This window comes from Salvelinus namaycush, chromosome 7 (assembly GCF_016432855.1).
Source record: "Salvelinus namaycush isolate Seneca chromosome 7, SaNama_1.0, whole genome shotgun sequence".
In the NCBI taxonomy this organism is placed as follows: domain Eukaryota; kingdom Metazoa; phylum Chordata; class Actinopteri; order Salmoniformes; family Salmonidae; genus Salvelinus; species Salvelinus namaycush.
Window position 1 is genome coordinate 51349724 of NC_052313.1, and position 14712 is coordinate 51364435.

At 41.3% G+C, this 14712-nt stretch overlaps 1 protein-coding gene across 1 annotated transcript in view; it reads right to left on the reverse strand.

The window, feature by feature from the left end:
• Positions 1–10180: 10180 nt before the first annotated feature.
• Positions 10181–14712, reverse strand: part of agap1 (ArfGAP with GTPase domain, ankyrin repeat and PH domain 1) — a 130508-nt gene continuing 125976 nt past the window's right edge. Inside the window, exon 15 of the mRNA XM_038998228.1 lies at positions 10181–14589. Within this exon, the coding sequence (XP_038854156.1) occupies positions 14380–14589 (210 nt within the window). The 3' untranslated portion in view covers positions 10181–14379. The remainder of the gene's footprint in view (positions 14590–14712) is intronic.

Genomic DNA, 14712 nt, shown 5'->3' on the forward strand with positions numbered 1-14712 from the left:
CATTTCTGTATGTTAAACCGATGGACTAAATACAGATTAAGTTAATTACACTGTTTAAAAACAGAAAAACAGCACACACGTTATTTTGGAATTGGACTACTGATAATCACAAACCAAGTTTATCCTTTGGTGAGTCTTTGTAAATCTTTGTGAGCCAGAGGAGAGCAAATGAATTGATGGTACATTGCTTTTCCTCTGCATTACTGCTGCATCGATCCACTGATGGTAAGCTGATTAAATACCAAGAAGACAAAAAAACTCAAAATGGTGACATATGTATCACCTTGGTTACGAGTGTAAATACCGAGATGGACCATAACTATAACCGCCATGGGACCAAATTGAGGACATTACAACAAGACAACAATACATCCAATTGTACATTTCCGAGATATTGATCAAAAATATAACCTACTTTTACGTCTGTTAGATTTCCTTTGACGGTTGTGCTGCTGATTCTGAAGGACCTTGCTTGTATTATTGTTGTTTTTGCAGCAGGCGCAAATCAGATCAGAATGAACAGGAGCACTTTTATCATTTCTAATTTGATCACCCCCCATACCAATACACATATTGTACACATAGCCTACAAATATCAGACACCTCAACCATCAATCATCTCCACCAAAAAGCAAAGAGTGGCCCTGTAAAACCATCCTACTTTTGTTCTCAGTTTGAGTTTCTTTCCATTGTTTCATTCCATGGTTGCTTGAATTATTTTTACTCATTGTGACTTTTTCAACAGTCAAGAAGCACGCTGCTAATTTATTTAATATTGTGCAAAAAGTAACTAACATTCCATGACTTATTGAGTAAATAATAAAGTGTGCATTAAAGATGAACCATTAGCGATTGTCAACAATTTGTCAGTTTGTTTATTGTCATTCCATTTTTGTGCAATTCTATTTGAATTTGAAATCTTTATCGAAATTACGCATGCGCGGGTTTACAGGCGCTTTCTTGAGTGCTGGGCTTTGAGTTGATCATGATATTTGAAATCCTTGGTTGATTATTATTTTCACCAATATATCAAATGCTAATTTGGGATTATTCAATTTGTTGTCTGCAAGTGACAAATATTATTTTCACAATCCACTAAGGAAGATAATTGGAAGATAATTGCTTATGTATTTTATCTTTGAATTAAGGTGATTAACGAAACGATTTCGTTTAGATTTACAACACAATTTATACTATTATTATTATTAAGACTATTACTTGTAATAACCCTGTCATTATACTATTATAATTAATGACTTTCAGATTTATATAATTTTGCCTGCACCAACTGTGAGTTGTGCAGATATTGCTGAGGCAGGACCAACTGCGAGGTTTGCAGGTAATGCAGAGGCAGGACCAACTGTTTATCTCTCCAACAGTAGAGCCATGCAGCCAGCCAGGGAGGTGACAGTTTTACAGCTCTACCCCTCTGCTCCAGCCACCCCCTGGAATTAAGGCCAACCTCGTCGCGTATGTTGGAGCAAATCAACCTGATGCATGCCAATAATAAATATGTAAGAAGATCTCGCTCGGCGACGCAATCTCGTGTTATGACAGGGGGTGGGTCGCATCAGCCAGGGTGAATGACACTCCCAGGTTCCTCCAAGGCTGTGAGGAACACCAATTCCCATCCGAGTGAAACGTCACGAGCACGGCTGTTTAGGAAGGTCGCGGCCTGGTGTCAGCCTTGAGCTTCGGCCTCACCTTGCCCCGGGCCCAGAGCGCCTCATTTATGGTACCGGGACAAAGAGGTGACGTGTGTTTGGCAAGCCTCCCAGCGCGCCAATTGCTTTGCCATTAATATTTACATCTATTGAGGTGGACAATTTCATACATTTATTTTGATAAGATTGGCGACTAAAATACAACGTAGGCCTACTTGCAGGACTTTCCCCTTGTGATCTCTAAGGACATCTTGTTGGTCTCTGTCATGTTCCGCGCATGAATAGCCTGCGTTAAACTCCATCTGTCAGCCCTACCACAGTAGGTCTATAGCCTACCCTAAACATAAACCGTTTCAAATGTCACTAGGCTAAATTATCAAATAATCCATTCTGATCATGTATTTATAGGTGTTATATAAACTAATTTTAAACAATATTGGTCATTATAATTCGCCTTTCTTGCAATAGGTTGGATACTAAATAGGCTAGGCTACACATTTTAAGACAAAGCTATTATTTTAAAAAACGACATTGTTTTACATTGTTCTAAAAAGCTATTTGTCAAAAAAAGTTGTTTTTAACAAACCCATTTGGAGTTAAATAATATTGTCTACAAGACCTACTGTATATAAATGATACACGTAAAACCCTCTATTCCAATGAGTATTGATTAAGCCCACAAGTGTCCTCAAATAAGACAACCATCATTCTCTCAGCTAAAGCATCCTCCAAGATGTTGTTGCAGTAGTTTAACGATCGTTCTGTCGTGTAGCCCCTCTCCGTCTCTCTGGCAGCATTTAGACAGCGCGCTATTCCCCCCGGCAACTACAACGCTATTATCGTCACGCGCATCATTTAACCCAGGCAAGCGCAGCACGCCACGCACCTGAACAACATTTTGATGTCAGTCATCGTTTGTAATTCGCACGCCATGATAAGGCACAAATAACGCTGTTATATCTTCAAAATCAACTCGAGGAAATAGGCTATGGATCCTGACATACAGACAGGCAATTTCATTTACATTGAATTCATCTTCTATTATGAGGCCTACAGCCTATCCAAATCATAAAGTTTACAGTCGCCTCTATTCAACCCACGTAAAATGTATTTTCCCTACTGATTCATCGTTGGAAATTCCCCAAGCACATTTTTTGATTATTAAACTGAAATCCCAACTCGTCATCGTAGCAGAAAGAGTGAATTACTGTAAAGCTCAGATTTATGGCCGCAGCTCGCGCTCTGGCTGAGCATCTCTGACAGGCCTGGCTACAAGATGAGCTCTCATGACCCGCTCTAGAGGAGTGTGTGTGTGTGTGTCTGTATGTTGTCTTCTATTCCACACAAACTCGTGCACACCCCGACAGAGATCCACTCAGGCATTTGATTACTGGATACTTACAACAAAATATGTCCATTACACAATTAATCAAATACAGATTTGCTAGATTAGATTGTATTGAAAGAACACACACTGAGCAATTTGTGTAGCCTACTTGAGGAGGATGTTTGACAGAGAAAGCGATATGAGTATCGAGGTGAGAGGGAGAGATCTGACAATTGCCCCGCTAACTCTAATGAATTTTTTTGCAAATTGTAATCAAGCCGGGCCGTCGCGGTTGGCTGATAAATGAGGCCCAAGGGGATTGGTCGGGACCTCCGCTTTTCACTCCAGCATGTCCCCCCTGCACTAAATTAACAGCAACTTGTCGAAGCTTCAAATTAACCCCCAATGATTAATTCTGATGGAAAGCGAGCCATGAGACTCGCGTGGCCTAATAGGCTCTGGCTTGAGAATGCTGCTACTGGAAATTAATACTCTATAAACCCCACATACACCAAGCTACACACATCTCTCTCTGTCTCTTAGTATCTCTTAGTATCGCTCTCTCTCCCCCAATTCAATTTACGGGCTTTATTGGTATGGGAAACGTATGTTTACATTGCCAAAGCAAGTGAAATAGATAATAAACAAAAGTGAAATAAACAATAAAAAATTAACAGTAAACATTACACTCTCTCCTTCAGTATCGCTCTCTCTCTCTCTCTCTCTCTCATACTGTAGGTGCAGGCCAACATATAGCAAATACAGTACTAATATCAACAGAAAGATACAGGAACAAATACAGTACTAATATCAATAGAAAGATACAGTAACTAATACAGTACTAATATCAACAGAAAGATACAGTAACAAATACAGTACTAATATCAACAGAAAGATACAGTAACAAATACAGTACTAATATCAACAGAAAAATACAGGAACAAATACAGTACTAATATCAATAGAAAGATACAGTAACTAATACAGTACTAATATCAACAGAAAGATACAGTAACAAATACAGTACTAATATCAACAGAAAGATACAGTAACAAATACAGTACTAATATCAACAGAAAGATACAGTAACTAATACAGTACTAATATCAACAGAAAGATACAGTAACAAATACACTACTAATATCAACAGAAAAATACAGGAACAAATACAGTACTAATATCAATAGAAAGATACAGTAACTAATACAGTACTAATATCAACAGAAAGATACAGTAACAAATACAGTACTAATATCAACAGAAAGATACAGTAACAAATACACTACTAATATCAACAGAAAAATACAGGAACAAATACAGTACTAATATCAACAGAAAGATACAGTAACAAATACAGTACTAATATCAACAGAAAGATACAGGAACTAATACAGTACTAATATCAACAGAAAGATACAGTAACAAATACAGTACTAATATCAACAGAAAGATACAGTAACAAATACAGTACTAATATCAACAGAAAGATACAGGAACTAATACAGTACTAATATCAACAGAAAGATACAGTAACTAATACAGTACTAATATCAACAGAAAGATACAGTAACAAATACAGTACTAATATCAACAGAAAGATACAGTAACTAATACAGTACAAATATCAACAGAAAGATACAGGAACTAATACACTACTAATATCAACAGAAAGATACAGTAACAAATACACTACTAATATCAACAGAAAGATACAGTAACTAATACAGTACTAATATCAACAGAAAGATACAGTAACAAATACAGTACTAATATCAACAGAAAGATACAGTAACTAATACAGTACTAATATCAACAGAAAGATACAGTAACAAATACAGTACTAATATCAACAGAAAGATACAGGAACTAATACAGTACTAATATCAACAGAAAGATACAGTAACAAATACAGTACTAATATCAACAGAAAGATACAGTAACAAATACAGTACTAATATCAACAGAAAGATACAGTAACTAATACAGTGCTAATATCAACAGAAAGATACAGTAACAAATACAGTACTAATATCAACAGAAAGATACAGGAACTAATACAGTACTAATATCAACAGAAAGATACAGTAACAAATACAGTACTAATATCAACAGAAAGATACAGGAACTAATACAGTACTAATATCAACAGAAAGATACAGTAACTAATACAGTAGTAATATCAACAGAAAGATACAGTAACAAATACAGTACTAATATCAACAGAAAGATACAGTAACTAATACAGTGCTAATATCAACAGAAAGATACAGTAACAAATACAGTACTAATATCAACAGAAAGATACAGTAACAAATACAGTACTAATATCAACAGAAAGATACAGGAACTAATACAGTACTAATATCAACAGAAAGATACAGTAACTAATACAGTAGTAATATCAACAGAAAGATACAGTAACAAATACAGTACTAATATCAACAGAAAGATACAGTAACAAATACAGTACTAATATCAACAGAAAGATACTGTAACAAATACAGTACTAATATCAACAGAAAGATACAGTAACTAATACAGTACTAATATAAACAGAAAGATACAGTAACTAATACAGTACTAATATCAACAGAAAGATACAGTAACAAATACAGTACTAATATCAACAGAAAGATACAGTAACTAATACAGTACTAATATCAACAGAAAGATACAGTAACAAATACAGTACTAATATAAACAGAAAGATACAGTAACAAATACAGTACTAATATCAACAGAAAGATACAGTAACAAATACAGTACTAATATCAACAGAAAGATACAGTAACAAATACAGTACTAATATCAACAGAAAGATACAGTAACTAATACAGTACTAATATCAACAGAAAGATACAGTAACAAATACAGTACTAATATCAACAGAAAGATACAGTAACAAATACAGTACTAATATCAACAGAAAGATACAGGAACTAATACAGTACTAATATCAACAGAAAGATACAGGAACTAATACACTACTAATATCAACAGAAAGATACAGTAACTAATACAGTACTAATATCAGTAGAAAGATACAGGAGGTCTCATTTAATTATACAGTGATTACCAGTAATTGTTGCAACAATATTTAATGTACCTCAGTGCAAATAGTCTCACTGAAGAGGTTTGACTTTGCTAAGGACAAATACATTTTCTTCCATAAATTGTTACCATCTCAATCAAATCCATTATATAGTAAATGTTCAGAATAACTTAAATTCTTCATTTGCAAGAGTCAGAAAACATCAACTCTAATTCTAGAAGTACAATATCATTCACATCCACTGTAGATACATTTATGAACGTATTCCTAAATATATTTTATACAACTCTAACATTCCACAGGAATCTTTAGAGTGATCATCTAATTTGTATCTAAATTAAAAACATGTTTTTACTGCATGACAGAGTTGATTATTTCTCAGTAATAATAACATTTGCTTGGAGAACGTGTTCCTTCAAAAGAGGGACTTAATAAAATACTCAAATACTAAAACTAAGATTTGTGGGAAAATTTTTATCCACACTGAAGTAATTTCAGATGCAAATGAAAATAGCTTTCTAGATTCAGCATTTTACATTAATTTGGTTATTTCAGGTTCAGGTATGAAATATAATTATTATATTGTCCTAATTTGTCCACCACTTTTAGCATAAAATATCATGAAAATAACTCTTGGGAAAAGCATTTTCTATAAAGTACAAGTAGAAAATAATATTCAATCATTTCCATTTGACGGAGAAAGAAGCATGTGTATGGGCTACCATTGACCATGTCGTTTTCAAGTAATTATTTTAATTTAGTTATTTCTTAGTTATTTTCAGTGTTAGATATCTATGTAAATTGTGTGCTGAGGATGAAAATATATTTCTTGAACATCATTTCAGATTTACCTTGAATTGGGTTTGAGACAATTCCAAATCAATTCAGTCTATTCAGCAGATTAATTGCAATTCAATACAATAATTGAAAAAATACGTTTTTTTTATCATTGCGAATTTTTCCACTTCCTGAATTATATTTCAATTTAATTCATGAATTGATAAGTTTATTAAAGAAACTGACAACCTTAACCCAGAGTAAAGCATTAGTCATTTATACGGTCTCTATATCCATAGTATGCCCTGTCGGTATGGTTCACCATGGAGACAAATGTCATAACCAAACAGGGACACAGTCAGATACCTAGCTACTGGTCAGTCTGCTGGAGGATTTCCTTGGCCAGGTCCCCTGTAGCTATCTGTCCTCTGGATCGCCCCGCATCAGCCTCACACCACCACGGTACCTAGCTACCGTTCACGCCTCATTTGGGCACTCCCCTTGCATTCATAGTTGTGTCTCTCGGAGCAGAGCGGTCTGTGCTACCCAGTCCTCTGCTCTCTGACACTATCTGACTCATCTGGTACACCGTGTGTGTGCTTGTGTATGTGTGTCTATCCTCTCGTTGAGGCCATAACAACAAACACTGAGTTCATACTGATTCCCAACAACACAATGCCTGGCTTGGGACAAAAGGCATCGCTTTACATTGACTTGCCCTTTGAAATGTACTTTCTGAGCCTTTACTTAGCAAACTGCTAAATGGGCTTTTGAAAGTATTTAAATATGAGGAAACTGATATCCAATAGAACACCAGTCATCTGGAAAGCCCCCCCCCATCTCTCTCTCTCCCCCACAGCATTACCGTTTACCGAGAAACCACTCTACCCCCGTCTCTCTCTCTCCGTCCACAGCATTACCGTTTACCCAGAAACCACTCTACCCCCGTCTCTCTCTCTCCGTCCACAGCATTACCGTTTACCGAGAAACCACTCTACCCCCCATCTCTCTCTCTCCCCCACAGCATTACCATTTACAGAGAAACCACTCTACCCCCCATCTCTCTCTCTCCCCCACAGCATTACCGTTTACCGAGAAACCACTCTACCCCCCCATCTCTCTCTCTCCCCCACAGCATTACCATTTACCGAGAAACCACTCTACCCCCCGTCTCTCTCTCTCCCCCACAGCATTACCGTTTACCGAGAAACCACTCTACCCCCCCGTCTCTCTCTCTCCCCCACAGCATTACCGTTTACCGAGAAACCACTCTACCCCCCATCTCTCTCTCTCCCCCACAGCATTACCGTTTACCGAGAAATCACTCTACCCCCGTCTCTCTCTCTCCCCCACAGCATTACCGTTTACCGAGAAACCACTCTACTCCCCATCTCTCTCTCTCCCCCACAGCATTACCGTTTACCGAGAAACCACTCTACCCCCGTCTCTCTCTCTCCCCCACAGCATTACCGTTTACCGAGAAACCACTCTACCCCCCATCTCTCTCTCTCCTCCACAGCATTACCGTTTACCGAGAAACCACTCTACCCCCCATCTCTCTCTCTCCCCCACAGCATTACCGTTTACCGAGAAACCACTTTACCCCCGTCTCTCTCTCTCCCCCACAGCATTACCGTTTACCCAGAAACCACTCTACCCCCCCATCTCTCTCTCTCCCCCACAGCATTACCGTTTACTGTTTCCCGAGAAACTACTCAACCCCCATCCCTTTCCTCCCTCCTCTCTCAATTCAATTCAAGGGTTTTATTGGCATGGGAAACATATGTTAACATTGCCAAAGCAAGTGAAGTAGATAATAAACAAAAGTGAAATAAATAATACAAATGTACAGTAAACTCACAGAAGTTCCAAAAGAATAAAGACATTTCAAATGTCATTATGTATATGCACACATTCTCTGTCCCCCACAGCATTACTGTTTACAGAGTAACCACTCTACCCCACCTTCCTCTCTCTCCCCCACAGTATTACTGTTTACAGAGTAACCACTCTACCCCCCCATCCCTCCCCTTCCTCTCTGTCCCCCACAGCATTACTGTTTACAGAGTAACCTCTCTACCCCCCATCCTCTCTGTCCCCCACAGCATTACTGTTTACAGAGTAACCACTCTACCCCCCATCCCTCCCCATCCTCTCTGTCCCCCACAGCATTACTGTTTACAGAGTAACCACTCTACCCCCCATCCTCTCTGTCCCCCACAGCATTACTGTTTACAGAGTAACCACTCTACCCCCCATCCTCTCTGTCCCCCACAGCATTACTGTTTACAGAGTAACCACTCTACCCCCCATCCTCTCTGTCCCCCACAGCATTACTGTTTACAGAGTAACCACTCTACCCCCCATCCTCTCTGTCCCCCACAGCATTACTGTTTAGAGTAACCACTCTACCCCCCCTCCCTCCCCTTCCTCCTCTGGCTGCTCTTTTCCTCACTTCCCGTCTAATCTCTTTAATTACATCTGCTGTCGTGGCCTGCCACGGTCCCATTGTCCTCTCCTGTGCCTGGTGCTTTGTGAGGGCAGACCCCTGTCCGTCTCCCCCCACCTCTCCTGTGCCTGGTGCTTTGTGAGGGCAGACCCCTGTCCATCTTCCCCCTTCTTGGCTGCTTTGTGCCCCCCTCGGCCATCTTCCTGAATCCCAGAGGGCTGGAGAGGGATTAAAGGGGTATTATCCCATTACAGCCAGGACATACAGGACCTCGCTCTAACGCCTTCATCTGCACCCCCCCCCCCCCCCCACACACACACACTAGTGCACGCATAGACACATACACACCTAAGCACATTGGAGCATGCAGACAGCCCAGAAGTACACTAGCACACACACACACACACAAGCATGCACACAGCTTAATTCCAGGCCCACCCCAACATATCCATCTCCTCAGTTCCCACCCCAACATATCCATCTCCCCAGTTCCCACCCCAACATATCCATCTCCCCAGTTCCCACCCCAACATATCCATCTCCCCAGTTCCCACCCCAACATATCCATCTCCCCAGTTCCCACCCCAACATATCCATCTCCCCAGTTCCCACCCCAACATATCCATCTCCCCAGTTCCCATCCCGACATATCCATCTCCCCAGTTCCCATCCCGACATATCCATCTCCCCAGTTCCCACCCCGACATATCCATCTCTCCAGTTCCCACCCCGACATATCCATCTCCCCAGTTCCCACCCCAACATATCCATCTCCCCAGTTCCCACCCCAACATATCCATCTCCCCAGTTCCCACCCCAACATATCCATCTCCCCAGTTCCCACCCCAACATATCCATCTCCCCAGTTCCCACCCGTTATCCATGTTTTGATTTAACAGACAACAGTTATATTAAGAAGCATATTTAGTCTTTATTGAAAAGAGACACATTACAGCAGAAGACTGTATTAGGTATCATGTTTCAACATGGTACTGTACAGATGACACAAACTCAATAGAACAATAATAATAACAATAATAATTAGGAGACCAATGACAATTGTAATAATAACCCTGCTTGATGCTGATAGGTCACAATCAAGGTGGATGAACTAGACTGATAACTGAACGAAACCCAAGCAGTTATGAGAAGAGAGGTCTTCTTCCATATCTAGACAGCATTAGAACCATATTAAACCATTTGACTGGCAGTCGTCTCGGGTTGGGTAGCTACATACAGGATGAATGACCAACGACAAAGAGGTCACCAAATACACACTGGAACCAAATAAACAAAAACAAATGACCATAGTTTGTTTATTAGCGTTTGTTGTTTACATCTATGTACATGTGGTGAACGCTGTGCTGATGATGTGTCGACTGGCATGTATAGAAGGGAGAGCTGTGGCCGGTTTAATGGTACTAAAGTAACAGCAGACTGATTGACATGGTGATGTGTCCCCCGTCCACCATAGTGCTCTTCTCCCTGGCAGGGGTCACACTGATACATGTCTCACGTGTAAAAAGTAGCTTCTAGATAGCCTGGAAACCAAACTGACATGCTCCGTTTCACCAATGAAACAAATGATATCTTCTGGATTCCAGGCTAGTTTTTTGATGCTTCCTGAACCCAACTATAAGGGAGGACAGCTCACACTATTGGCTAATAATGAATTCCACTGGCTGATTCAGAGGGGGAAGGAGAGCAGCTTGACCACCAATGAGGATTGTGTCCAATACGATGTTAAACCTCCTCATATCTCCCACTAGTGTGAGAGCCAGGGGCTGAGACAGGAACTGTTTCAGGCCAGCAGACATTATGAGGGAAGAGACCAGGGATCTACACAAACATCCAGCCATGCAAAAGTGTTCTACAGGAAAGACTTTGTGAGGAGAGGACTGAAGAGAGACCATCAAACTGAATACGTAGTGCATCGTCTTGTCATAAATAAAAGGACTTTGTCTTCTCCTCAGTCAAAACCTCACAAGTGTTATTGAGGGGGAGAACCCCTCTAGTGACGAGGGAGAGGTTTAACGCTGCTATTTCTGCTACTGCAACAATAAGATTCAATAAAGGTTTGGTCAGGTTCACGTTAGTGTTCATGGCTGCCTGTGGACAACTCCGGTTGTCTCAGCACTTCTCATGTTAATCACACTCAACATGTTTAGCTCTTTTCACATTTCTATCGGACACAGAAGCGTGTGTGTGATGTATGGGCTTTTCTACAGCGTACGCAGGTATTGCAAGGTGTGTGTAGAACAGAAACACCACTGTTAGCATGGATATCAATACCTGTCCTCCATATTGCTTTAATACCTGTACAGGTGAGGCAGGAGTCACTACTTATATTAGGCGTTTATATACACACACACACACACACACACACACACACACACACACACACACACACACACACACGGGAGGTAACATCAAGGGCAAAAGCAATCATAAATACGGGAGCATTTGATGCTTAGGAATGGTTTGGGGGAGAAAGACTCATATCACACACGAGGACGCACACACAGTAAGGTTGAAGAACAGGCAGAGGGACTTGTGCAGAGCAGAGACGTTGGCAACAGGAAGAGGGACAGGAGGAGAGCCCCTGATGCTAAACATTCCAGTATCGTTCAGTCAACCCATCACTGGCTGATTTCTTCCAATAAAAACACATGGGCATCAGCAAATCTCCACTCAAACCCCAGAGAGAACACGACGCTCTCAGAGTAAAGAACTTCCTGCTTCCTGCAGATACATCATGACATCACCACCAAAAGAGCTTTTCAAAAAGAGAGAAAGAAAAGCGATAGAGGAAGAGACAAGTAAAATATTATTTACACACAGTAGGATTCCAGACCCAGAGAAGCCCTTCCTATTGAGTCACTGAGCAGATAGTATGCATCCCAAATGGCAGCCTATTCCCTACATAGTGCACTTCTTTTAACCAGAATCCTATGGGCGCGGGTCAAAAGTAGTGCACTGTTCAAGAGAATAGGGTGCCATTCAGGACGCAACCGAAGAGATTCAAGAGGCAGAGACTGTATGATTGGTTGGGGAGCAACAGACATGGATATCCAATGACAGACAGAGGATGGAGGAAACGCATGCCGAGTACCTCAGAAGACCCGATGGGAGGCGGCCCAGAGTCTATCCTGACCAATGATGTCATATATGATGTCAGTCAACTTGACAAGGGGAAAACTCAGAGGGGGCCCAAATTAAGAACTCTTCTCCGAATCAGAAAAGTCTAATTCAATGAAGAAACAGTATCCATCAGATCATAAATATTCTACAAAAGCTGACAGCCCATCATGGGTTGAACTGCCAGACAAACGTCTTCTTAGATTACATTAAATACATTTAACACTGATGAGCCCATCTAGTATAAATAGTGCTACATTTACACCGTGGATGCTGTTCCTGGATCAGTTGTAGATCAGCGTTAGTGAATGGGAGTATGGACCTGACAACTGATAGCTGCACCACACCTAAGTAATCAACAGGAACATGAGTCCTATCCATTTCCTCCCATCCTCTGCCTATCACTACGCAACAATACGTTATCATGTGTTTCCAGCTGAAACAGCAGATACAGTGTATTTGATGACCTGATAAAAGTAAAGAAAAGGCAGAATAATATGCAGAAGGATAAAACAGGAAAAATGAAACATTTTCCCTTGGTCTCTGTGTGGGTTGAGTGGACCCTATGATCATCCTGAAGAAGGCTGATGGTCTGGTACGACGCATCATGAGGCTTCCTATACATTCTGTAGGTGGACTGTTCTTCTGAACGGATGAAATGTAAATCTAAGACTGTTGTTGAGGCGACTGGAATTGTGGGGGAGAATTGACAGTCTCTGGTCCCTGAGCCTGGAAATACATACACGCTTTTTACACCTAGCAAGTGGCTTCTAATATATATGACAAACTCACTTCTCTGTGGAACTGATTCATTGGTCCAGCAATTCACAATGAGATATACACAATTTGGACGTGATGAACAACCTTTCTTTAATTCAACAGAGAAAGTGTCTGACATGCTATCACACTTTCTGTTTTATTTAGAAGGAATATCGGATATTTAGGATTTTTTTTTCTCTCACTTTCTTAAAATGTTTATACAAGAAGATATTTTTGTTTCACATTTCATAAAAAAAAAAAACATCCACAGGAGGAGAGAGAGATCACAATTTACTGAAGAGAAGAAAGGGGAAACACTGATTATGTGGAGAACTAAAGAAGCAGAGCAGAAGAGGAGTTCTGTTCAGTTGATCAGTGTTCTTTGTAGTTCTTTGTAGTTCTTTGTAGTTCTTCGTAGTTCTTTGTAGTTCTCATGTTATAAGGTAGAGCTCCCATAACTTAAGCGAAAAGCAACCCCCCCTTCCCCAACATGCTACAGAGGCCCTCTTCAAACATCCAAAGTCTTTCCAAACCTGCAGGCCTCTGTTTCTATACAGCTGATATAGCAGTGATATAGTGTGTGTGTGGCCTGGGTTGAAGCTGGGAGCAGATTGCAGATCGGAGTCAATAGAGGGTATATGAGAAGGGGGTGTCGCTGCTTTTCACGTGATTTTGGCCACCTCCTCCCCATGTCCCATCATGCTTAGGGCTACATGCAGCCAGGTAGATAGCAGTGAGGGAAGCCGGTGACCTGACTCCACCCGGAAGTAACGCCAAGCCACCTCCTGCCCCCATGCTTTTACAGGGGAGGGCCTTGTGAGGAAATTGACAATTGGACCGAAGCGCAGGGGGGGGGGGGGGGGGTCATCATGATGTGGGGCAGAGAGCCAAAAGGACAGAGGGCTTCATCAACGGCAACTACAACAGGAGTGCTAGTGTCTTCTGTGTGAGATTAGTGGCAGAGTGGAGAGGGTAAGAGGTCAACGAGGGCTCTAAGACAAGGAGTGCAGAAGTAGTGGTTCCCAAAAGAGTTCAGTCATTTCTCCCAATTCAGACTCTCTCCAAGCCCCTCACTTCCAAAAATGTCAGTCAGGAGTTTTTTCAGTCAGGAGTTTGAGTGTGTAATATGCATACAATGTCACAATGTGTGTTTAGCCTGTTAATATCCTGCGAGCCGCAGTACCCAGAGGCCTCCTGAAGGGGGCGGTAGTGTTTATATGAGTGCGGTGCTGCCCGTGCTGCTGCAGCTGTTGTTGCGGTTGGTGTTGCGTCGGGACAGGTTGGGCGTGGCAATAAGTGGGTAGCGTTCATCGGGACAGCCGTACTGCAGCAACGTGTCAACACACTCCTGGCTGCTGGCCTGCCGTGCGTACGCCAGCGCGCTGTTACCGTGGGCGTCCCTCGCCATCAGATCCACCCCGTACTGGAGAGAGGAGAGAGGGATGGGGAGAGAGCAGAGAGGAGTGAGGGGGATGAGGGCGAGAGGGATAGGGGAGAGAGGAGAGAGGGATGGGAGAGAGGAGAGAGGGATGGGATAGAGGAGAGA